Source organism: Salminus brasiliensis, chromosome 14 (assembly GCF_030463535.1).
Source record: "Salminus brasiliensis chromosome 14, fSalBra1.hap2, whole genome shotgun sequence".
In the NCBI taxonomy this organism is placed as follows: Eukaryota; Metazoa; Chordata; class Actinopteri; order Characiformes; family Bryconidae; genus Salminus; species Salminus brasiliensis.
The window spans coordinates 25,532,817-25,556,795 of NC_132891.1; the positions used below are offsets into that span (position 1 = coordinate 25,532,817).

General features: G+C 41.3%; 3 protein-coding genes across 5 annotated transcripts in view; 2 read left to right on the forward strand and 1 right to left on the reverse strand.

The window, feature by feature from the left end:
- nkain4 (sodium/potassium transporting ATPase interacting 4) overlaps positions 1 to 5,989 on the forward strand; it is a 70,936-nt gene extending 64,947 nt beyond the window's left edge. For both annotated transcript variants that reach the window (XM_072696621.1, XM_072696622.1), the window contains one exon: positions 2,526 to 5,989. In XM_072696621.1, the coding sequence (XP_072552722.1) occupies positions 2,526 to 2,535 (10 nt within the window). In that variant the 3' untranslated portion in view covers positions 2,536 to 5,989. The remainder of the gene's footprint in view (positions 1 to 2,525) is intronic.
- Positions 5,990 to 6,169: 180 nt separating this feature from the next.
- Positions 6,170 to 14,185, reverse strand: birc7 (baculoviral IAP repeat containing 7). Of its 2 annotated transcripts, XM_072697218.1 has the most exons (7): positions 13,484 to 14,185; positions 11,947 to 12,046; positions 10,388 to 10,466; positions 10,220 to 10,265; positions 9,062 to 9,274; positions 8,819 to 8,884; positions 6,170 to 8,157 (listed from the first exon to the last, which is right to left on the reverse strand). In XM_072697218.1, the coding sequence occupies exons 1-7, from the start codon at positions 14,046 to 14,048 to the stop codon at positions 7,955 to 7,957; spliced, it is 1,272 nt and encodes a 423-aa protein (XP_072553319.1). In that variant the 5' UTR covers positions 14,049 to 14,185; the 3' UTR covers positions 6,170 to 7,954. The 2 variants fall into 2 exon arrangements, with proteins under 2 accessions (XP_072553319.1, XP_072553320.1); XM_072697219.1 differs by lacking the exons at positions 8,819 to 8,884; positions 9,062 to 9,274 and having other exon boundaries at positions 13,484 to 14,183.
- A 461-nt stretch (positions 14,186 to 14,646) lies between these two features.
- On the forward strand, positions 14,647 to 22,687 carry ddx23 (DEAD (Asp-Glu-Ala-Asp) box polypeptide 23). The gene is made up of 17 exons (XM_072697150.1): positions 14,647 to 14,715; positions 15,248 to 15,426; positions 16,021 to 16,140; positions 16,288 to 16,381; positions 16,474 to 16,539; positions 17,249 to 17,387; positions 18,002 to 18,135; positions 18,306 to 18,418; positions 19,249 to 19,392; positions 19,508 to 19,733; positions 19,847 to 19,992; positions 20,092 to 20,269; positions 20,460 to 20,702; positions 21,166 to 21,317; positions 21,428 to 21,536; positions 21,648 to 21,822; positions 22,070 to 22,687. Exons 2-17 carry the CDS (start codon positions 15,248 to 15,250, stop codon positions 22,291 to 22,293), a joined length of 2,442 nt encoding a protein of 813 aa, XP_072553251.1. The 5' UTR covers positions 14,647 to 14,715; the 3' UTR covers positions 22,294 to 22,687.
- Positions 22,688 to 23,979: the final 1,292 nt, after the last annotated feature.

Sequence of the window (23,979 nt, forward strand, 5' to 3'; positions counted from 1 at the left end):
AAATAATTTATTCGTGTGTTACTGCTGCAAATAAGTATTTGAACACCTGTCAATCAGCAAAAATTCTGGCCCTCAAAGACCTGTTAGACCGCCTCTAAAATGTCCACCTCCACTCCACTTATTATTCTAAATTAGAAGCACTTGTTTGAGGTCGTTAGCTGCATACAGACACCTGTCCACCCCACACAATCAGTAAGACTCCAACTACTAACATGGCCAAAGAGCTGTCCAAAGACACCAGAGACAAAATTGTAGACCTCCACAAGGCTGGAAAGGGCTACGGGGCAATTGCCAAGCAGTTTGGTGAAAAAAGATCAACTGTTGAAGCAATTATTAGAAAATGGAAGAAGCTAAACATGACTCCCTCGGACTGGGGCTCCATGCAAGATCTCACCTTGTGGCGTATCGATGATCCTAGGAAAGGTGAGGAATCAGCCCAGAACTACATGGGAGGAGCTGGTCAATGACCTGAAGAGAGCTGGCACCACTGTTTCCAAGGTTACTATGGGTAATACACTAAGACGTCATAGTTTAAAGTCATGCATGGCACGGAAGGTTCCCCTGCTTAAATCAGCACACGCCCAGGCCCGTCTTAAGTTTGCCCATGACCATTTGGATGATCCAGAGGAGTCATGGGAGAAAGTTCTGTGGTCAGATGAGACCAAAATAGAACTTTTTGGTCTTAATTCCACTCGCCGTGTTTGGAGGACGAAGAATAATGAGTACCATCCCAAAAACACCATCCCTACTGTGAAGCATGGGGGTGGAAGCATCATGCTTTGGGGGTCTTTTTCTGCACATGGGACAGGACAGCTGCACTGTATTAAGGAGAGGATGACCGGGGCCATGTATTGCGAGATTTTGGGGAACAACCTTCTTCCCTCAGTTAGAGCACTGAAGATAGGTCGTGGCTTGGTCTTTCAACATGACAATGACCCAAAGCACACAGCCAGGATAACCATGGAGTGGCTCTGTAAGAAGAATATCAAGGTTCTGGAGTGGCCTAGCCAGTCTCCAGACCTAAACCCTATAGAAAATCTTTGGAGGGAGCTCAAACTCCGTGTTTCTCAGCGACAGCCCAAAAACCTGGCTGATCTGGAGAAGATCTGTGTGGAGGAATGGGCCAAAATCCCTGCTGCAGTGTGTGCAAACCTGGTGAAAAACTACAGGAAACATTTGACCTCTGTAATTGCAAACAAAGGCTACTGTACCAAATATTAACATTGATTTTCACAGGTGTTCAAATACTTATTTGCAGCAGTAAGACACAAATAAATTATTAAAATATCATACATTGTGATTTCTGGATTTTTTTTTTAGATAATGTCTCTCACAGTGGACATGCACCTAAGATGAACATTTCAGACACTTCCATGATTTCTAAGTGGGAGAACTTGCAAAGTCACAGGGTGTTCAAATACTTATTTTCCTCACTGTATACACACACTTGAGGCATGAACGGACACAAACATTGTGTTGAGGATGGGTACATCCTAGTGTTTGTGACCCTGTTTGTCCCAAAATGTGATGTCAAGTGTTGTTCAGATATCTTTTCTTACAATAAAATTACTTGGCAAACAGCTGTCAAAAATGTCTGTTGGACCGGGGCTATTCTGCAGTAGGCTGACTAGGCCTATGTGTAAATACCTTGGTTGAAAAACAATGGGCCTCATTCACCAATATCTTCCTCATAATTTTAAATTTGTTCTTAATAAAAGAGTCTACGTCCTAGTAAAGAGTCTACCATGTACAGCCTCATAAACGAAAAAACAAATCCCAATTAAGAAAACATTAGTGAATGTCCGAATCTACTTGAAAACTGAGTGAGTAGGTTTTAAGCAGACATGTCTTCTGAACAGTGTTTTAAATTTTTGAATTAGAATTTAAAAGGCTTGTTTTTGCAGCTTGGCTTCTGTATATAGAGAGTCTGGAAAACAGTGTTTGTATATTAGATCAACTCTGTCAGTTAAATAATATAAAGTCAGAGTCTGATTTTAAATGCATTGGGTTTTCCATGACATGTGCCCTTCAAGTATCAACTCTGAAGTCTTCTGTTTTGAGTCTTAAGTCTCGTCCCTCTCTTTTTGAATACGGATCAGGGTATCAGTACCCCCTCTGAGTGCCTTCATTTGAATTAGCCTTAAATTATGCAGGATGTGTAATATGTATGTGCAAAGCTAGCCTTTTTAATTTCAGTCACTTGCTTATGGAGGAAGTGTGTATGTGTGTAATGTATATATATTACACTTGCCCCAAAGACATTTTTCTTGACATTTTAATCAGGCTAGTTGCAAATGAGATGAGGTGCTTGTCTCCTCCCCTGACACACACACCAACCACGGGGGTGTAGTGGGGGATTTTAATAAATCACTCGGCAGGTGTGTGTCTGGGTCTGTGTCTGCACAGTTTTTTTTTTACTGCTTAATGTGTGCATATAACCTTGGCTATGAGTAACTTTCTTAATGTCTCTCTCTCTCTGTGTGTGTGTGTGTGTGTGTGTGTGTGTGTGTGTGTGTGTGTTCCAGGTCTACGTAAGTGAAAGTATGTGCTGCACAGAGGAAACAGTGGTAATTCCCTGGTGAATTCCTCCGGATTCCTCCTTCATTCATCTCTCATCCCTACGTGCTTTCTTCTACATCCAGCTGCCGGCCTTCTCGGTCACCTTGCAAATGGCCCTTAGAGAAAAGGCAGAGACCAGCCGTTTGCATACTGTTAACCTGGGTCCAAGTGTAGTATGTGTATTACCTACAGAGCGGCTGCAGAAGTACATCACCTAAAAGTTTTAGGTAGTTCCACCAGTAGGGATGCACCAGTATGGAATTTTTGGGAAGATAACGATTACAGATCATCAACACCTTGTTGTGCCCGAGACCATATATCAATCAATTACCTGTAGTTTCTGAATCCAGATCTATAAATGCACTGATCATAGCTTCATTGAGTTATTGATTAAATCATTGACTAATTTTGCATTACTACCACATAGCTAATTATGACCAGTAAATCAGCAGTGAAATTATATACATGACCAATCTGTCCATTTTTTGGTTAAAATGCATTGAATGGACACCCTCAGTTAAGTCAATTCTGCTGGTAGTTTACACGCTATCCAAGATTTCTGCAATATTGTCTCCATCTGCTGCATTTGTAGCAACCTGTTGATTCTTTCGTTGGTAATGGACTGTAGCTTTTGCTATAGCCACAGCAAGCAGAGATTGTTTTACCAGTATTAACAACAATACAAAACATAAAAATATACATACATACCTTATTCAGAGCTATTCATACAGTAACCAGTCATACTACTATTATAATATTACTATATTATATACGCTCATCAGCCATAACATTAAAACCACTGACCGATGACGTGAATAACTGTTGGATTATATCATTACACTGACACCTGTACGAGGTAACATTTATCATGCAGCAGGTGAACAGTCATTAGGGGAAATGGACAAGCATAAGAATCTGAGCCACATTGCGATGGCTAGACGACTGGGTCAGAACATCTCCAAAACGTCAGGTCTTCTGGGGTGTTCCCAGTAGGCAGTGAGTAGTACCTACCAAAAATGCTCAAAGGAAGGACCACCGATAAACCAAGTCCGGGTCATGGACACTCAAGGCTCAGTGATGCGTGTGGGTAGCGAAGGCTAGCCCGACTGGACAGAACTACTGCTAACACCTTTAGAGGTCTTGTGGAGTCCAGGCCTTGATGGGTCAAGAGTTGTTTTGGCAGCACGAGGGGGACATACACAATACTGGGCTGGTGGTTTTAAAGTTATGGCTCATCAGTATATTAATATTGGGTTAAATAAAGGACTGTGTTCCTGTTTAAAAACAAACAAACAAAAAAAAAAAAAACAGGTTACTGAGGTCCATTTCATAATCTGCCCCTGACGGACTGACTACATATGAATGACTGAATGTCTAAACAGAAGTTAACTGTAATTCTGCAATTTGATAATTACAATAATAACGACTTTCCATTTATCAGCTAATAATATCAGCCACTGATATATTGTGCATCTCTAATCACAGGTGGAGGAATGCTTGGTCAAACAGATTGAAAAAATTGGATTTTTTTTTTTGTTCCAAATGTCTTTAAGCATCTGTTCCAAATACAGCGTGAACTGTGTATATATCTGCCCCCATCACCCCCCCCCCCCACCCACACCTCCCCTTGCGGACAGCTCCACAGAGCTCATTCTTAGCTGCTCAGACTCTGATGTTGAGGTTTGGCTGAGTTATAGTTCTGGGAGTTTACATCTGCACAGGATCCACAAGCTGAGCAGGAAAGTGGTGAGGGAATTGGGTGGGGAGGTGGGGGTGCGTTTCACAAACACGGCAGCCCAACCTAGACTGCTGGCTGCTACCAAAAATAGAACAACAAAGGAGAAGAAAAAAACAACACAAAGTTTTGGGATGGAAGAAGCATTCCTTGTGGACCTGTGATGCAAACACAACAACAAAAAAAGCTAAGAAAGAAAAGCTGATTGTTCTGAAGGTTCTAAAGGAAGTTCTTTCTTATCACATGTTCTGTGATCTGATTGTCATCATCCAGTCTACTGTCTTAAGCCTGAATCTGTCTTTAAGTCACAAAGTGCTGTGATTTTCCTATTTACCAGTATTTTCACTTGGTTAAGGAGTTTAACGAGACCTTTAACGAGGCTGTAATGTTCTTTTTTTTCTTTTTCTTTTTCCTTTTTTAAATGATCAATATTTCAAAGCACAGTATTTTTAATTAATGAACCTTGAGATCAAAGAGAAGAGCGCTAAATAGTTTGTGCACGTGTTGGGAGGGGCTGGGATCCGTGGTAATTAATTAATCCCTCTGTGAAAGTTTAAATAACTGCACATTGTCTTTTAATGTCACATTAGAGGGAGGGCTGGGGACACGCTCGGTCTGTCTGCTGGCTTATTACATTGACATGAATGGCGTTTGGCTGATGCTCTTTTCCAGGGCGACTTGCATTTGAATCATGTGACACAGGTAGGAGAATGTAGAGTTTGGAGTCTTGTCCAAAGACTCCTATTGGTATTGTGTGGTGCGCGTGCCTGACCAGGGGGATCCAACCCTTGTTTGACACAGGAAAGGTGGTGGTGTTCTCCACTATGCTGCACCATTTAGGGATTAGATCATAGTACATGTAAACAGCTGAGGTGCTGTCAAGTCTTTTTCACTGTAGATGCAAAGCTACTGTATTCAGTTAGCAGTGCGCTGCCTGGTTTGATCGACCGGACCAATTAAAATGAAACACAACCGGTTCACTTGTTAGTGTTAGCTTTTTAAATGTACAGCGTGTTACTCATGTGCCACTTTACAGCACGGGTCAGTTTGGTGTAATGCTGTTTTTGGTTTTGTTTTTTCCTTCACCATCATCGTCTACAGCCATGTGAGACTCACTCTACTGTGCAACGTTCATCTCTGGAAATATCACTTACAGTTTTCATAGATCAGCTACATTTGCAACCATTGTAAAGTAAAAAGCACTGTTCATCAGCACCCCCACAAGGTCATCACTGTTCGTGTGATACTATAGTGCCCTCTAGTGTTTAATGTGCTTCTGTACAACTGACTAAAGGCATTTGAGCTGTAGCTGTTAACACAGGGACCAGAATGATTGTGTTTATTTTTTATTCTGTAACAATATTCAGCTAATATTTGTGTACATTTGTAATTCTAGCGTAAACCTGTTTAGAATGTTGTATTTTGGGCCAGCTATGGTAGATACGTATGTGACCGTTCTATCCATTGCTGAATGCCTGTGCATGACTGTTGTAAATGGATATCCATTCTTTCTGTCCTCTGTTGCATCCTCCCTTTGTTTCTGGCTTCTTTGTTAACAATATTGTTGTTTTTTTGTAACTCTCTCCAATGTGCTGCCCATTCTCCATCGTTCTCCATTGCTGCCGCGCTGGTGATGTGACCTTACGTCAACACAGGCTTGCTGTCCAGAATGTAAATAGACATTTGTTAATAAAAATTGTGTACTTTTCATCAAAAGTCTGTGTTGCTATTCACTATTCACCATCCGGACAGTTGCTGACCCGGAAAGTTTATTTCATATGCCACCCAGTCGGCCTTGTTTCACTCTGATCCTTTTTAGTGAAAGATAATACCTCTGATGCGAACAGTGGGAGGAAAAATACACCAACACTGTGGGTTTATTCAAATTCAACTTTAATATAAGAAAACAGCAGAGTTGAACAAGAGCACATCCTATATTATAAAAGCATCGTGATCCATGTCACTTACTAAAATATATATTTTTTCTTTCTAGATTCATAATTAAAAACAAAAGCACTCACACATGCTTCAAATATTTGGATGTAAACTACAAAAGCTGAGTGTTACTTTCTTGGGAGTGAAAGTATAACATTTTGGCTACTTGATATAAAAGATGACTTTTTTTTTTTATTATTTATTGTGAAGGCTGTGTGTTTGGCAGTGCTTCTTGGCAGTGTTTGGGAATGACTAAGCGTCTAGTTGAAAAGCATTTCAAATGAGGTTGTGTTAGTTTCTTCCAGTTTGCAAATCATACTTTTTCTCACTACACAACCACACCTCATTCAAGCTGTGCGCTACATTCAGCTCCGTTGAAACTGCATGATATTTCTGTTAATATCCTCAGTATAAACTAACAGGCTTCAGATAGCTGGCTTCTGCAGTGCTCTCACACAGTCTTGGGACACCCCCCACCCCCTCCCTTTTTTTATTTTTTATTTCATGCTTCATTTATGCTGTTCTACCATATTCAGAAAAAGTGAAGTATTGGAAAGAGACAGGGAGTGTTAAAGCTGCCATGCTCTTTCCACCCAAAAGAAAGAAATCCAAGCCTGACTGAGATCCTCCATTCTAGGCCTAGAAGCCTTCAAGCTGTCGCCTAAAAGAAGGAATAAGAGACTAAGAAGTATTTGATCTGTTTAAAGGAAGGAGACACTAATGTTTCTGCTGTCAACCTGCGCTCTTTTACTTTCCCTACGTTCTTAATTAATTCCTGGGATCATTTGGGGGTACAGTTAATACACAGAGCTGTTAATGCTGGTTATAATCTTTCTTATAAATATGAATGAATATACACTATACTGACAAAAGTATTGGGACACTTGCTCATTGATCTTCCAAAATCAAGGGTATTACAAATAAGTTCCTGTCTCCACTGTCCGTGGAAGGCTTTTGTATTAGATTCTGTAGCGTTTCTGTGAGGATATAATTTTGAGAGTTGTCCACTACTCAATGCTGGGGGTCTTCATTCCCCTCTAGTCCATGCTTGGCATTAGGCATGGTACCATAAAGTTCATGTGTATCTGCTCCAGAGAGTCCTATTCTATTGGCAATACTTCTCTACAGGGACTAGACAAGCTATGCGTGTGCATTTGGACATTTGTATCCCCAATGGGTGCTACTTAAAGTAGCTGAATGTATTTACGAGAAGGGGTGTCCACAAACATTTGGACATAAAGTGTGTACTAAATTTGATTTTAACTTTATTGAAAGTTTGTTTTTTAAATAAATAAGACATTGTATTCAGAGAGCGTCGCATGACTATATTTGAGCATTGCACATGCTGTTTAGGTGAGCCACTTAGGCTCGTAAACAGCAGGATTATGATTTGGTTATTACTATTAAGACTTGTAATACAGTAGCTGCTATGAAACCGATATGTAAGATATGAAGTTATGAGAGTGAGTAACTGAAATCTGGGTCGCATGCAGGCCATTAGAGTTTAAGAGGTTAATGTGAGGCCTCGCTGTAGCCGGTATGCTAGACAGCAGTTCTGTTTACCATTGAGAGCTGTGCTGCACGCAGAGACCGTCTCTTTCTTTCAGTGGTAGCGTTACTGCCTCCAATGATAAGTGAACCGTTTGCCGAGTCAACTGCCTTTTGTTTAGAGGCGTTCCCTCAACGCTGCATCAGCGAGTGTGCGGGACAGGGTTTGTGTGGGTCTCAGGACATAAAGGCGCGGACGCTGCCGCGGATGACCGCTCTGCAGATGGGGCAGTGCCGCAGGCTGGCAGCACAGTCCGTGCAGACCACCAAGTGACCACAGGGGATGAACACCATGGACACCAGCTTGTCCATACACACCTTGCAGGTGCGTTCCTCCTGAAGCTGCCTCAGCTGCTCCTCTGCACTCAGATTCCCCATAACTGCAAAACACACACAGTCGTATGAGGGCAGTCGTATGAGGAAACCGTCTGAAATGTTGCATGCTTTTTTTTCTCCAGCCTTACGAAACAGCTCAGTTTCTGATGGATGGGGCAGGAGGAAGAACCGTTTATTTCTGTGAGAGCCGGACACACGTTTGTAAGACCACCTCTGCGGAATATAAAGTAGAACACTGAAAAACAGGGCTGTCACTGCTGATTACATAAGTAATACATTTTTGGATGATTGATCATTTTCCAAAATACTAGGAGCTAGGAAGCCTTTTTTTCCGAAATATTGAAACACTTTGGCCAAATAAATACATATATTAATGGGTGTGTCCACCAGGCTCTGTTCCTTAATGTAAGAAAGACCAATTCACTCTAAGAATTGAGTTCTTCAAAGGTTCTTTACTACAAAAAGGTTCTTTATAGGATCAGGACAACTTAAAGAAGCATCTGAATGATGCAAAATATTTTTGCATGTTTTTTATAATGGAAAACCTCTCCTTAAAGCACCTTTTAGAACGTTTAAGTCCTATATAGCATGAAAAAAGGTTCTATTGGGTTGATTAGGTTGATCCAGTTATAGTGACAGCCCTATTTATGCACACACACACACACAAACACACAGTGAAAGCAGTGAAACAGTGTTAACTTGGACCTTTCTCCCCGACTGAGGCCTGAGTTCTCACTCCACCGGCACTACCGCCCTGCCTCACCACAGGTTCTGGAGGGAACAAACCATCCACATGTTAGTGGGGGGAGGGACATACCACTCCACACCGGCATATTTCTCTTACTGTCTGACTGGGCTACTCGGCTACGACAGCATCCAGGTGCGCTACTTCCGTAAGTCTAGCTGGGCGTTTTAATCTCACGTAGAAAAGCAGATGGCACTGCACACCTGGTCTGGACTCGCTGCCCTGCCTGTCCTCCTCCTCGGCCTGCAGAACATCCGCCACCAGGTCAGAGACGGAGGTGTAGTGACTGCCGGTGAGCAGATAACGCGACTGCACCAGGCTTTCCACCAGCGCCCGCTGGAAACCCATCTGCAGCGCTGCCTGCACCACAGGGGACAACATGGCCGTTGCCACTGCACTCTGTCCACTCAGCACCTCTACCAGCGGGGAGAGCACACAGGGGGCGTAAGGGTGTGTGTGTGTGTGTGTGTGTGTGTGTTTGTTTGTTTGTGTGTGTTTTTGTAGTTAAAGCTACATAAAAACACAAAGCATGATACACACACAATAAATCAGTACAGTAACGACACACACACACACACACACTGTCACTGACATAAAAAAACCTCCATAATACAGATCTCCTTTCATTCCTGTTGGATGAAATGCTCCAAATTCATTGTGAGTTACTTTAGCAGACAGTAATGACATTTTGGTTGGAATCTAAAAACTAAAGTATTCATTCAGTAAATTCATAAATCGGGGTCTTTCCAAAATTCTGACACCACATGAATATCTGTGGTGAATATTAACATGAATATTAATTTAAATAATGGGATTTATTTTAATCAGATAATTTAACAGCTGGTTTGTTTGTTTTTCTTTTACTCTCTTTTACTTAAGCCTGATGACTCTCACTTGGATCTGATCTGATCTCACATACTGTCATTTAGCAAAAAGGGAGACAACCTACATACGTCTGAAATCCATGTAAATATTCTGAAAGAATTCAGTTTTCAATCAAATTCTTATGCTGATCATTTTCGGGGCAGTGGTGGCTCAGCGGTTAGAGCACCAGGTTACTGATGACAGGGTTGTGGGTTCGATGCCAGGCCCTTAACCCTTTCTGCTTCATGGGCGCCACTGCAATGGCTCCCACCGATCCGAGCAAGTGAGCTCTGTGTCCGACACAAATTGACTTGTCTTGTCTAGCTGAAAAACTACAGAAACAGAACCAGATGTGGTGTTCGTTTGGAAGGAATACTGCTCCAGTCACCAAACCGCTGCTTACTTCCTCACTACCGCAGTTCTTTCACTGTTCTCTTTTATTGTTCCTCTTCTTTTTTTCACTCTAGATCACAGATCATGCTCATGGATTCACTTACCGTGGCTTGTGGTAATGTTTCCTGCAGCTGGAGTCGGAGAACCACTCTGTGAACAACATATACTTACAGTTGAGAGTAATATATCTGCAGTTGATTTCATTGAAGTAGCTGATAATCATTTGTAAGAGGAATAAATTGAGTAATTGAGTAAAAAATTGAGCACACTACCGTCTCTGACATGTTGAAGTAAGACTGCTGAATGTTGTTTACATACTCCCGCCCTCTCGACTGAAGCAAATACTCACATCTAAAGTGGCACAAACCCAAAGAATGCAAGCATCAAGAAGCAGAACACATTTGGCAGAGGGGTTTACAATTTAATCATGTAACAGAAGCAAGTGAATGTGGCATTGGAATCGAACCCTTATTTTCCACATGGACGGCAATGTTGTTGTTGTAAGCTTGTGTTCTTGCGTTGAGGAGATTGAAGTGAGCACGAGACTTTGGGGTGTAGAAATTACGTTCTTTAATTAGTCTGTGCAGGAACTCTCAGTCTGTTCTGCAGGAAGCCTAAACCCACCTGCTCACTTTATTGTCCTTGGCGCAAGAACACTAGTTAACAACAACTGGCATGATGAGCAGGATGCATCTGCCTGACTCTGAAGCTACTGACCCTTAACCTCTAGGCTATCAGCATGTTCAGCATGTTCCAAACATGTTAATAAATGTACAATAAAAATAAAAAATACTATTCCATACCAATCGGTACTTATAGTTGTGGTCGAAAGTTTAGATACACTCATGGCAATATTTTTACTAAGGCAAAATGAGTGTATAATGCATATTTGCTAGATAGCAAAAGCACAAGGCTAAAATTTTGGAGATTTTCTATAATCAACACAAAATCTACACCTATGACTTTACTAATGTTTGGAGCTGAACACATGGTCAAAAAACATTTCTGAAGGAATGTTTTATGGTCAGATAAGGCAAAGATTTAGTTGTTTGGAAGAGTACAGGTGAGGCATTAAACACTAACAACACTTTACTATCTGTTAAACATGATGGTGGAAGCTCGGGGGCTGTCTTACCGCCAGTGGAACTGGTACATTGCACAAAGTGGATGGAATAATGAAGCAGGAAGACTACCTGAGAATTACTCAACATAACCTCACACCATCAGCTAGACGGTTGAGACTTGAACACAATTTGGTGTTCAAACAGGGCAATGACCCCAAAACACACACACACACACTCATTTTAAATGTGGTTGTGGAATGGATAAAGCTAGCTAACATTAGGCTTTTGGGATGGCCTTTCCAAAGTCCTGACCTGATGGAATTGGTGGACTGTGTCTGTACCAGAAAACCAACCAATTTAACTGTATTTTGATACAATGCAGCTAAGTGTTGATTTCTGTTTTGTTGTTGTTGTTTTGTTTTGGGTAAGATAAGCTCTGTTGAAATATGTTTTATTTCCCATCAAGATACCATTTAAAGTCCAATTTTAAACTTGTAAACTTTCAATCACAGATGTATTTAACAAATGTATAACAAAAGCTATACATGTGTAAAGTTAACTTCAACTACACACCCACTCATTATTAAATATATGGATCTTTTTAAATAACAGTATCCCTGACACCCACAACCTCCAGTAAAATCGCTGTCACTTAATCCATGACTGCACATCCACATGCTGGCAAATGTATTCTATACAACACACCTACACTACACCCTGAAATGCCTTTTCAGCTTTGTGTACAACCTGGAAAAAATAACTGTTACCGTGGGAACCACTTAGCATGCTCCTGCCAAGGATCATCTCCAGGCTCCCAGTTCCTCAAACCGCCATCGCAGAAGAAACACTTCACATTGTCACCGTGACCTAAAAGAAACATCCATATGCATCAACTGCTGCCTATACAAGAGCAGCAGCTTACACAGGTGGTTGTGCATGTCGGTAATGATAACTGGAAAAGATTCTAGACTGTTGCAGTCTCAGACTCACTGAACAGTGCAGAAATGTGGAGTATACATAAGAGAAAATATGGAAGGTTTAACACTGTTACACTATTAGTTCAGAATTATTCAGATTTTAGTTCTTTACTTTCGTTATATAGATTGTGAAGCACTGGTCGGGTGGATTCATGCATTGTGCGATAAATTATGTATTCCATATTTTAGTATTTCCTTTTGTTACTTTAGAAAAAATAAAAAGCCCAGTTTTAATAATAAATAGGTGTTTCTTACAGTGTCCCCTATTCCATGATATTTGATTATGCCTGAATCATTTCTATAATGCCTGATTTACTACTGAAAGTGTTGCTCTAGACCAGGTTTCATTCATTCTAGTCCTCGAAGGCCGGTGTTAAGCACAGTGTGGCGATTTCCTTCCCTAAAATCACAAACAAAAACTGGCAACAGATGTGATGAAACTGTTCAGGATAGATATAAAGAACCCTGATCTAGCGCCACAAGTTCACCAGTAAAAATGGTTCACTCAAGATTTACGAGATTTCCCCCTGGTGATGTCTCAGTACTGAACCTATATCCGTCACAGTTACAGTGTCATGTGAGTTTTCCTCTTTCCTAGGTTTTAATATGAGCAGTACTAGGCCCATATTTTGCCACATGTTTTTTTTTTATTATATTAGTAACTCTACGTTTGGTCCAACTGTGACTTTTCTCTATGCTGACCACACTTCTAAAGTGAGATCTGTCCTGCTTTCGACACAGATGTAGTGAGAGGTGTAGAGTTGCTTTTTTGGAACAGGTCCACAGAGCGGAGACAGAGCTCGCGAGGTCTCGAGCATTCTGCTCACATGACCACGTGGCAACGAAAACAAAAGGGGAACTCGCCTCAAAGCTCAAAGGTTTTACTCTCAGTAGTGGTGGGCGGGTTAACATGCCGAATCGACTCTTTTGAACTGATTAATTGAATCAATCGGATTTGCTGACGTCAGTGGTTTTGATGAACGTTCTTTCTACTGACTGAGTCACACAAGCAGCAAGAACTGGCTAACGTCTACACAGACTTTCTAAACGATTTTAGACGTTATGATGACTGTATGAGGCCACTGTGTTTGTTCTAGGATTTGTAACACAGTCCCTCAGCTTATGAACAGTTCGAATCACATTTGTGAATCGGTTCGGTTCCAAAATATAAAGATGGATGCCTAAAATAACGAAACAAAAATCAAAGATTCTCACAGACAAGTCCCTGTTGTTGTTCAGACAACCATAAGACATCACAAATATGCTACACTGTATGATTTTAATCGCTCATTTAGGCTGTAAACTCAAAACAAGTCCATATACAGACCTGTGTAGAAGAAGCCAGCCCGTGCTAAAGTGTCCGGCTGAACTGAAGCCCCCGTTGGCCAGTTGTGGAAAGTGGTCAGCCGGGTGTCTTCGGACTCCATCTCCGGGTACACGGCCTGTCCGCCTGCGACCTGCTCATCCACACCCATCCTCTGGAGCTGGCTCAGTAGTTGCCCGTCCACCGAGTCGGGGGAGCCGGGGGGTCGCGGGATGTTCCCAACATTTCTCCCCAAAACGAAGTGACATGTTGGGAAGTGCCTCCTGTGCTCGTCCAGCGGCTCGTCCCCGCTGACCCAGCACCGCAGGACACCGTCACAGCAGAAGCACTGCACCGTGTCCCCATAACCCAGAAAGTAGAAGCCAGCCCGGGCGAGATCAGCCGGGCTAACGGGCGCGTCTCTCGCCCAGTGTTCGAAAGTGCGGAGTCTCTCCTCCTCGCTGTGCATCCCCGGTCTCAGCCCAGTGGTGTTGCGGTGGTCGCCGCCATGTTGCTCTTCCGTGTCGCTCATCCCGCTCCCGGTCCATAATGGACCATCCAAGTACGGCTCGAAGCCCCCGCTGGCCATATATTACGGGAGAGTCTGTGACCGGGGCGAGCGGTCCGCAGCATCCAGCTTTCTAGAACAGCTGTCCGGCCCACCTCCCCTGTGGAGCAACACTCAATAACAAACACAATGGCACGCGTCCCTGCTAACCTTTCCCGTCCCACTGGCAGCAAATCTGACCCACATTTTGTTTGTTTGTTTGTTTGTTTGTTTGTTTACATTTGGTAATTGTCCACAAACCCTATAAATAAGTTCTAATATCACACAGTTATAAGTTATATGCACGAGTCAGCAGTATAAGTGAGCATTAACATGACCAGCAGCACTTCGTATTTGACTGTACTTGACAGGTTATGTAGCTATATTCCAGAAATACACATAACCTGTAAAGTAAAGAAAAGTGTCCCTTCAGATTAGGACTACAAATTATAAAATAAGATAAACTGGCAAATATTTGCCTTTATTAAGACATGAACTAACAGATACTGTGTTTTTATGATGTTTGTATAGACGTCACACAAATTAGGAAAACCTAAATCATATTTTTCTGTAGCGGTCGGTGGCTTTCTTGATGGACTACATGTTCCATGATCCTCTACAGGATGTTCGTCACATGTTGATGTCGAACAATATGGCGGCTTAGTGAAACGAGCAGCCTTCGTAAGCGTCTCGTTTATGCAACAGAAATGTAAGTTATTGAATGAAATTCAGTCTAGCTGTATCACAGAGTATTTGACTGCACATGTAGCTATTGTTTGTCTTTTTTAATGTGAACTCCGGGGCTTAAGTTGTAGTGTAATTGACTCGTCTATCTGCGACAGCTGCACTATAGAGTTTGGCTAACGTTAGCTAGTGCTAGCAAACATGCATTAACGGGAGGCAATGAACTGCGGTCATAAACAAAGTTTGTTTATTTAATTATGAAGAGATTGTGTACTTAGCTAGCTAGTTTGTGTGCAGTTGGGTCTGTTCATCAAATGGTATCTGCAGTTGATGCGTGTAGGTCTTCAGTCTAGTCAGATCTAGCTAGCTAGCAGTAGCGATGCGTTGCACTAAATCTTTAGCTACGCACAGATAAACCGGACAGTACTGACTGTAAATCCTGACCTGTGCGCCCGAATAAGATTGTTGCTGCTTTCTGAGATTACTACTGTGATCGTTACTACAGAGGTTACATCATTAGCTAGTTTGTTCTCATTCCGTATAACATGTGTTCACAGATGGCTGGAGACTCTTCTGAAAAGAGAGAGCTGGATGGATCAGGAAAAGAGCGAGAGCGAAAGCGAAGCCGCTCTCGTTCCCGGGACCGAGATAGAAAAGTGTCTCCGGGGAAAGACCGCAAACGCCATCGCTCCCGGGAACGGAAACGCTCCCGCAGCCGCTCCAAATCTGCAGACAGGTAGACAAGGGAATCGGACGGATTCCTAGTATTATTAAAATATTACGGTCACTCTTTTTTTTTCGTTACAGTGGCGGTGATGGAAATCTATAAGTATGGAAGTGTACAGTGTAACTTATAGTCATTTTACAAAATACCCAAACCATATATATTATGGGGATATATTTTTTGTGATTGTTTAGAGGCAGTAAACAATTCAGATGTCTAATTCCCATCATTACTGCTGTTTACAATTCAGACTCTATAAGTTTCTCTATAACGGAGTATTTTACATCAGACCAGTCAGATTTTTTAGATCTTTGCTTATATATGGATGTATATATGTGTGTGTGTGTATATATATATAATTTTTTATATGAATTTTGAATATGTAATTTTAATGACATTTTTTGGACTCAATCTCAATCAGAATTTCTTCCTTATTATTATTAATACTCCCATGTTGACCAAATGACGTGGGTGCGCTGTGTGATGTGAAGCTTTTGTTCAGATTAGTGGTCAGGCACTCTGAGATAATATATACCTAAGGAAATGTCAGTTTCAAATCTAAACATTACTGACTTATGTAAGCCATGTTGTGTTTTCTCCCCCTAGAGATCGGCGTCAGAAAGACAAAGAACGAGACAGAGATAAGGACAGGGACAGAAGCCGTAAGGACCGAGAAAGAGATAAGGACAGCCACAGACGGGACAAAGATCGGAGTAAGAAATCCAGGTGTGTAATGTTTTCTCCGTTGTCTATGTTCCCCCTACAGACATCATCTGATGGTCAGATACCAAAATGTGTAGCTCTGCAGTGCTAAGCATGATGAACAGAAGAAGCGCGACTAATCATCCGTCTTTCCTGTCTCTCTCTTCTCAGGAGTACGTCTCCTAAATCCAAGGATTTAAAAATAAAGAGAGAAAAAGATGTAAAGAAGGAAGATGATGATGATGATGAAAAGAAGAAAGAGAAGGTACCCTATAAGAGATCACCTCATTTCTAGGTAGGTCACGCTTTACACCGTTTACGTGTTTCTCATTTCTTCTTTGCCTTCTGCTCTTACAGGTGCAGCCTCTGTCTCTGGAGGAGCTGCTGGCCAAAAAGAAAGCAGAGGAGGAGGCAGAGTCCAAGGCGAGTCCTACAAAAATAAATTCTTTATAAATTTTTTTTCCATTAATAATCTGCTATAAATACAGTTCAGTCAAGATTATACATGAGTGCTAAACTCGTGACTAATGTAATTCCTTAATTTTAGACTTCTCCAATAATTTAGGATTTAGACTGAAGGAGCTCAAACATGCATTTTTGTGATTCATCAGATCCCATTTAAATTTCACTTGTTCCCATAATGGTGTAAAAAAAAAAAAAAAAAACCTTAGACGATTTGTGAACGGATTACAATTGGATCACTTAAGCCACGTTCTGAGGTGGTCAAACACCGATCTTGTCCACATTTAATACAAGTGTAAAAGGAATACATTTTCTCTGACCAAATTTCACCAGAAATACTGTTTACAGTCTCCCAGGGCAGGAAGATTCTGATGGGAAGGGAAGGTAAAATGGAAATACTGTACACGTCAGTGTGCTTTTTACACAGAAAAGTAAAAATCGGCTCTAATCTGGTCACATGTAAACACGTTAATGACAAGTGTAAACCGAATCCGGTTTACAAGTAGATCCAGATAAAATTCAGATACAAAACGGATGCCAGCTGTAAACATGGCTCTAAGAAGTTGAATACAACCTCATTGCACTATTCCATGGCCATGTGAGATCATAGCTGCAGTTATGTGAGTTAGTTAATGGGTTTTCATATTTTTTGCTGTTTTGTTTTCTGTAGCCCAAGTTCCTGTCTAAGGCCGAGCGAGAGGCAGAAGCAATAAAACGCAGGGAACTGCAGGCTGATGAACGCCGTCGACAGATTGATGAGGAAAGGAGGAAGAGGAGGGTGTTCCAGGACATAGGGAGGAAGATGTTAGGTAAGTATCGGCGGAATTACAAATTGTCTTTTTATTATTGTTTAGAAAATTCTCTTTGTTAGGAGCTTGTCAAGATGACTAAAATCTGATCAAGAAACAGTGTTTATTACTTGTCTGAGTTTTTCATATTATCGCATATCACTCATTTACCCACTTTTTATTAAACTCATTAATCTGTGTGTACAACAAGAAGTGCAAGACCCACAAGCATGCAGAGACAGGGTGCAGTAAGTAAAGGGCAGGGTAGAACTGAGCCTAGTAGAGTTGTGTGCTTTGTGCGTCACCATTGCCATGAAAGGGGGCTGCTCACTATTTTATCTTCAGTCGAGGTGAAATTACAGACACAGACACTTTTTGGGGGCACACAAGCCGTGGATGGAACAGCGATGTACCCATACAAACGCTATTATTGACCACATTGTTTGTATTAACAAACATTTACATATAGCATGTTTGTGGAAATGTTTGGACATAAACAATGATTGTTTGGTGTTTACTTTAAAAAGATTGCAGAGTGGTGACGACAGAGATCTTTTAGAAGTGCATGTCCAAGAAAGATCATCTTTCAGGGGCACGTGGAGTGTGTGTGTGTAATTTGTTTTTGTATGGCGCAGAGGATCCTCAAGAGAGGGAGCGCCGTGAACGCAGAGAACGAATGGAGAGGGAGAACAATGGAAATGAAGATGATGAGGGACGCCAGAAGATACGGGAGGAAAAGGACAAGGGCAAAGAACTCCAGGCCATCAAAGTGAGGATCTTTTCGTAGCAGATGAGTCGATTAAAAAAATAAAAAAATAAATAATACCAATAAGCAGTTTTTTTAATTCATTCCATCGATCAGCGTTTCTTATTAAGGGTAGAGGTTAAGTGTGATTCTATGTTCACAAATATATAAATATCAGCCTTTATGTTTCTTAGGAGCGTTATCTTGGTGGAATGAAGAAACGGCGTCGCACAAGGCACCTCAACGACAGGAAGTTTGTGTTCGAGTGGGATGCTTCTGAGGACACATCAATCGACTATAACCCACTGTAAGTATAGAGACTGATGTAAGTATAGCAGCTGAAGTTTATTTTGGACTTATTGTTCAATTATCAATTATCAAACAATATTTAGGGGCTCCCCAGTCGTGCAACTGTTTAAGAGTTGGCTCTTTCATCTGGAGGTCACATGTTCGATCCCTGGTGATGATGCTACAGCTTTCTGGGGTTCTGTGTCCAAGAGAGCATAATTGGCCTCAATCACTGTGGGTAGGATGGCCCTCCAGTGATTGAATGGGCCCCCTCACCCCATTCCATCACTTCTCCCTATTGTAATACTATCCAACACGTGTGGAAGAAATGGCATTCTCTGAACATGAAGTATGCTGAACGGTTTAATTCAATACAGCAGATTTAAAGATGGAGTGGCACTTCACATGCTAGCCTTCACCATAATGTAAGTTAAATAGTTTGTCGTAAATGTGAAATGTTTTGGTTTACTGTAATGTTTTTTGCATTAGCCAACTCCTCTCTGTTCAGTGCTCCGGTAGTCCTGCTTGTAAAACAGCTCACATAATTCAAGAGTAAAGATGTGGCGAGAGTGTATTTCCCCCAAACAGTTTTGGTGGTAAGGGCAGAAAGCAGGTGAAATGTTTGGAAGGAAAACAGCTCAAATGTAGTCAAAGCACTAGAACCACAAGTTTTATCTTTTGATGTTGCCTTCTGAACATGCAGTGGTAAAAACAAATGATCCGAACTGGCTGAAAATAACCGAAACCCAATCCATCAAAATAATTTTGAGATATTGGGACAGTGTTAAGTGGTCAGTAGTTTAATGCATGCTTTATTACACTGTTTAAAGTGTATTTTTCTGTGTTCAGGTATAAGGAAAAGCATCAGGTGCAGTTATATGGCCGTGGCTTCATCGCAGGTATTGACCTTAAACAGCAGAAGCGGGATCAATCGCGTTTTTATGGTGACCTGATGGAGAAGAGGCGCACCATGGAAGAAAAAGAGCAGGAAGAGTGAGTCTCTCTCTCTCTCTCTCTCCTATAATTTTTTTGTTTAAACTGCAAGAATTATATAGCTGGTATTTGTTTCTGTTCTAAAATGAGCACTTTCCCTGGTCTCTGTGTGCAGGCAGCGTCTGAAGAAGATGCGCAAGAAAGAGGCCAAACAGCGCTGGGACGACCGGCACTGGTCTCAGAAGAAGCTGGATGAGATGACCGACAGGGACTGGAGAATCTTTCGGGAAGATTACAGCATCACCACCAAGGGAGGCAAAATTCCCAACCCCATCCGCAACTGGAAAGAGTTTGACCTGCCACCTCACATCCTGGAGGTCATCGACAAGTGTGGCTACAAGGTGGGCTCTTCTACTAGATTTTTGCCTTACTTTGGCTTAGGCACCTGTGATGTGTTTATGTTGCATATTGTTTCAATGCATCTAATGTAGGTGTGTTTTTGATGTTTTATTAGGACCCAACACCCATCCAGAGGCAAGCCATTCCTATTGGTTTACAGAACCGTGACATCATTGGTGTTGCAGAGACTGGTAGCGGTAAGACTGCTGCCTTCCTTATCCCCTTGCTGGTCTGGATCACCACTCTCCCAAAGATTGACCGGTAAGAGAAGTCATTCTAGTAACATCATGAGGTTTTAATTAAGATGTAAAAATAAATAAATAAGAGACAAATGAGTATACTGTGTATGCATGTTGTTAGGATTGAGGACTCCGATCAGGGGCCATATGCAGTAATCTTAGCCCCCACCCGTGAGTTGGCCCAGCAGATTGAAGAAGAGACCATCAAGTTTGGCAAACCACTGGGCATCCGGACAGTGGCTGTGATTGGAGGAATCTCCAGAGAGGACCAGGGTTTCAGACTTAGAATGGGATGCGAGGTCAGCTGCTACTTCTTCATGTTTTTTCCTGTTTTTTTTTATGATCCTTCTTGGGGGCAATGGGCTGCAAATACATATTGATTTTATAAATGGCTTAATTTACTAACACATTGTATTACACACAACTGAAAATGATTTGTAAAATGCGCTAGAGTGAAACCCTTTTTTTCCCTCCTCCTCTCCTCTCCAGATAGTGATTGCTACACCTGGTCGTTTGATTGACGTGTTAGAGAATCGCTACCTGGTGCTTGGCAGGTGCACATATGTGGTACTGGACGAGGCTGACAGGATGATTGACATGGGTTTCGAGCCTGATGTCCAGAAGATTCTGGAATATATTCCAGTGACCAATCAGAAACCAGACACAGATGAAGCTGAGGACCCAGAGAAGATGACGCAGAACTTTGAATCTGGCAAACACAAATACAGACAGGTCAGTCCAAAAAACAGAGAATAATAAAGAATCTGGGCCTTGATTATTATTAAATGAAATTCCTATTGTTTTGGGACAACTTTGGTTATTCAGTATTATAGGACTTATGGGACTATATAGGATATGATATATAATAATAAATTTTTCATTTAATTTTTTTGGCCTAGAAAAATTAATTTCTGTTCACTTACAAAAATATTCAGAAATCCAAATGGTCTGGAGTACATTTAATGTGTATATTTTACTTTAGTCTAACAGTAAGAATAAATTAGCCATTATCATCCAAATTGGAATACATTGTTGAAATAGCCTGCAAAGTTTGGTGGACAAATGGCAACAGAGGGTAATTCCAGTTATAGCACCCACCCAAGTTGCATTAGGGCCTAAATGGGCTGATATGTGCATGGACCCCGCGTATTGCTGCCTGCCGTTTAACTCTGTCTGTCATTCCCTCCCCTCCCAGACGGTCATGTTCACAGCCACTATGCCTCCGGCTGTAGAACGACTGGCCAGAAGCTATCTGCGGCGACCTGCAGTGGTCTACATAGGATCTGCAGGCAAACCACACGAGAGAGTGGAGCAAAAGGTCATCCTCATGTCGGAGGCTGAGAAGAGGTCAGAATGCACACATTTCAATGGAGGACTCCTTGACATAGCACCAGATGTTTACAGAACTTGTATGATCTTGGCTCATCTAAACCATTTTCTGTGCTCACTGTAAACAGGAAGAAGCTCCTGGAAGTCCTCTCGCGTGGTTTTGAGCCACCCATTATCATCTTCGTCAACCAGAAGAAGGGCTGCGATGTGCTGGCCAAGTCTCTGGAGAAAATGGGCGTAAGTAGCAAATCTCTATAATTAGTCTAAGATGTAGCGTCACTTTCAGGCCATTATGTAGTTCAGATGCACCTTAACTCACTTCCTCTTCCTCTTCACCTCTGTTTTTAGTACAATGCTTGTACATTGCACGGTGGTAAAGGACAGGAGCAGAGAGAGTTCGCTCTGTCCAACTTGAAGGCCGGAGCCAAGGACATCCTGGTGGCCACAGATGTGGCCGGTAGAGGTATCGATATCCAGGACGTCTCCATGGTCCTCAACTATGACATGGCCAAGAACATAGAAGGTGAGTTTTGTTGTGGACTACTTTTATCTCAAGCTTCCAGCTGGCTCCTCTTACTGTATTGTGTATAGCATAGAAATTATTTTATGGTATCTTTGGTTTAGACTGAGAAGATTAAGGATGTCTAAGGATATATATTTTTGTTGCTACATTGAATCAATTAATTGTAGTTCTGTTTCAACAAAACCCAGCCACAAGTGGCCTCACATGAGCTTAAACGTAACTGTTTGTTTTTCCTGTCTGCTTGTAGACTATATCCATCGTATTGGTCGAACGGGTCGTGCTGGAAAGAGTGGCGTTGCCATGACCTTCCTTACCAAAGAAGACTCGTCCGTGTTCTACGACTTGAAGCAGGCCATTCTGGAGAGTCCTGTGTCCACGTGTCCACCAGAGCTCACCAACCACCCAGACGCTCAACACAAACCTGGGACCATTCTCACCAAGAAAAGGAGAGAGGAGACCATTTTTGCCTGAGCTCCACAATAAAAAAACACTTCTTTTTCTTCTCCCCCCAGATAAACCAGTAGATCTTTGGTTATATTCTGTGTATGTCCTCTTTAGTCAGAAGGCATAACCAATAACCAGCACTGGAACTGTATGTAATTTGTAGGGGGATACCCTCGCACACAGCTGTGGGTAGTAGTTCATACTAAGTTTTTTTTTTTTGTTTGTTTGTTTGTTTATTTTTTGTTCTTTTCCAGTCATTGAACCAGTTTTAAACATTGTATAAAAATACATGAGTTTGAAGTCATTGACAAAAGTCATTTTGTCATTAGTCAGTTGAATCTGTTAAGATTATACAGCTCCTAATGTTATTTCTGTGAATTCTTAATAAAGCCTGATTGGCGGTGTTAAAATCTGGTAGAAATTGAGTTGCCCAAGTGAAAATGTAAAAACGAAAAGAAACAAAATAAAAAAAAATAAAACCATGCCACCACAGTAATATTAAAAGTACATAAAATGTTATGTTTATTATAACTATCAGCATTTGAAGGTTCATTTAAATAGAAAGCATTCTATACAGCATCAAGCAGATATATATATATATATATATATTTTTTTTTTTCTTCAGAAAGATGGGGCGAGAGGGCATGTACACAGCGCCAGAAGACTGTTGTAGTGTCTGTTGGGGGTCATAGCTAGTGCATTTATTGCATCACAAAGCAGACATCAAAAAAGAAAATTAGTGCAATATATATTTATATTTTTCTCTACCTACACAGAAAAGGAAGTGTTGATGTTCTAAGGCGGTATCGTTCCACATTTGTATTGCATACAGAATAGAAGACAAAAGTAATCAGTCAAATTATACCCATTGTAAAAGTTGTGCTTCTTATACCCCAAAATAAGAAAAAGAAACTGTGTTGCACTGCAGGTACTGTTTGCTAGAAAACAAAGTGATGCCTAAATGCAGAAAACAAACCTCTTGGTGCATGTATTGTGTAACCTTTTGGTAAGTACATGACAACATGCAGGGCTTAATTTTAACAGGCCCACATCATGCCCATGTTGAACAGCATGCCTTCAGTCTACAGTCTCAAATCACTGATCTTTGAATATTTGTCATATCCTAACAGCAGCTGTAGGAAAAAGTATTTGTAATATCATCTTTCTTGTAAACACTGGTGGCTTTAAACCACTCACAATTTCAGTTTATAGTCTGCGTTATTTCTAGGATAAAATCCATATTTTACATACTGAATATAACTCAAACCTCCTCCAGATTCATTATACTTAACTGCATGTAACCAATAGTGCACCGTTTTCAAAAGAAAACCGCTTTCAACAGTGGAAGTATCGAAGCCCATGAAACTTAAAAGAAGCTATCATCATTTGAACTTGTAGGGGAACATCCCCCATCTTTCTGTGCTCAGTACAAAACAGATGTATTATAATGGTAATCTTAAGTAACAAGAAGAAGAAGAATCAATACATTACTAAAGTAGATCAGAAAGTGTAGAAACAAACAATCAGATCTCATGCAACACTTGCATAGATTTTTTTTCTTTTTTTTTTTCCAGTCATGCTAGGTTTCTTTTTTTTCCCCAAAATACAGAACAATAGATAAAGATACCAGTGAGACACAGAGCGGGCAAATAAAGATGCAGTACACGAAAACTTGAGTGTGACTTCTGAACTGTGAAGAACAGCATAGCTTTG

Coding starts and splice junctions, on each gene's coding strand:
- birc7 (XM_072697218.1), bottom strand. CDS start 14,048: ATGGCCAGCGGGGGCTTCGAGCCGTACTTGGATGGTCCATTATGGACC. Junction 10,266..10,387: donor ACTTCAACATGTCAGAGACG/GTAGTGTGCTCA, acceptor TGTTGTTCACAG/AGTGGTTCTCCGACTCCAGC. Junction 8,885..9,061: donor GGGCAGCGAGTCCAGACCAG/GTGTGCAGTGCC, acceptor TGTTCCCTCCAG/AACCTGTGGTGAGGCAGGGC.
- ddx23 (XM_072697150.1), top strand. CDS start 15,248: ATGGCTGGAGACTCTTCTGAAAAGAGAGAGCTGGATGGATCAGGAAAA. Junction 18,136..18,305: donor AAGAACTCCAGGCCATCAAA/GTGAGGATCTTT, acceptor TATGTTTCTTAG/GAGCGTTATCTTGGTGGAAT. Junction 18,419..19,248: donor TCAATCGACTATAACCCACT/GTAAGTATAGAG, acceptor TTCTGTGTTCAG/GTATAAGGAAAAGCATCAGG.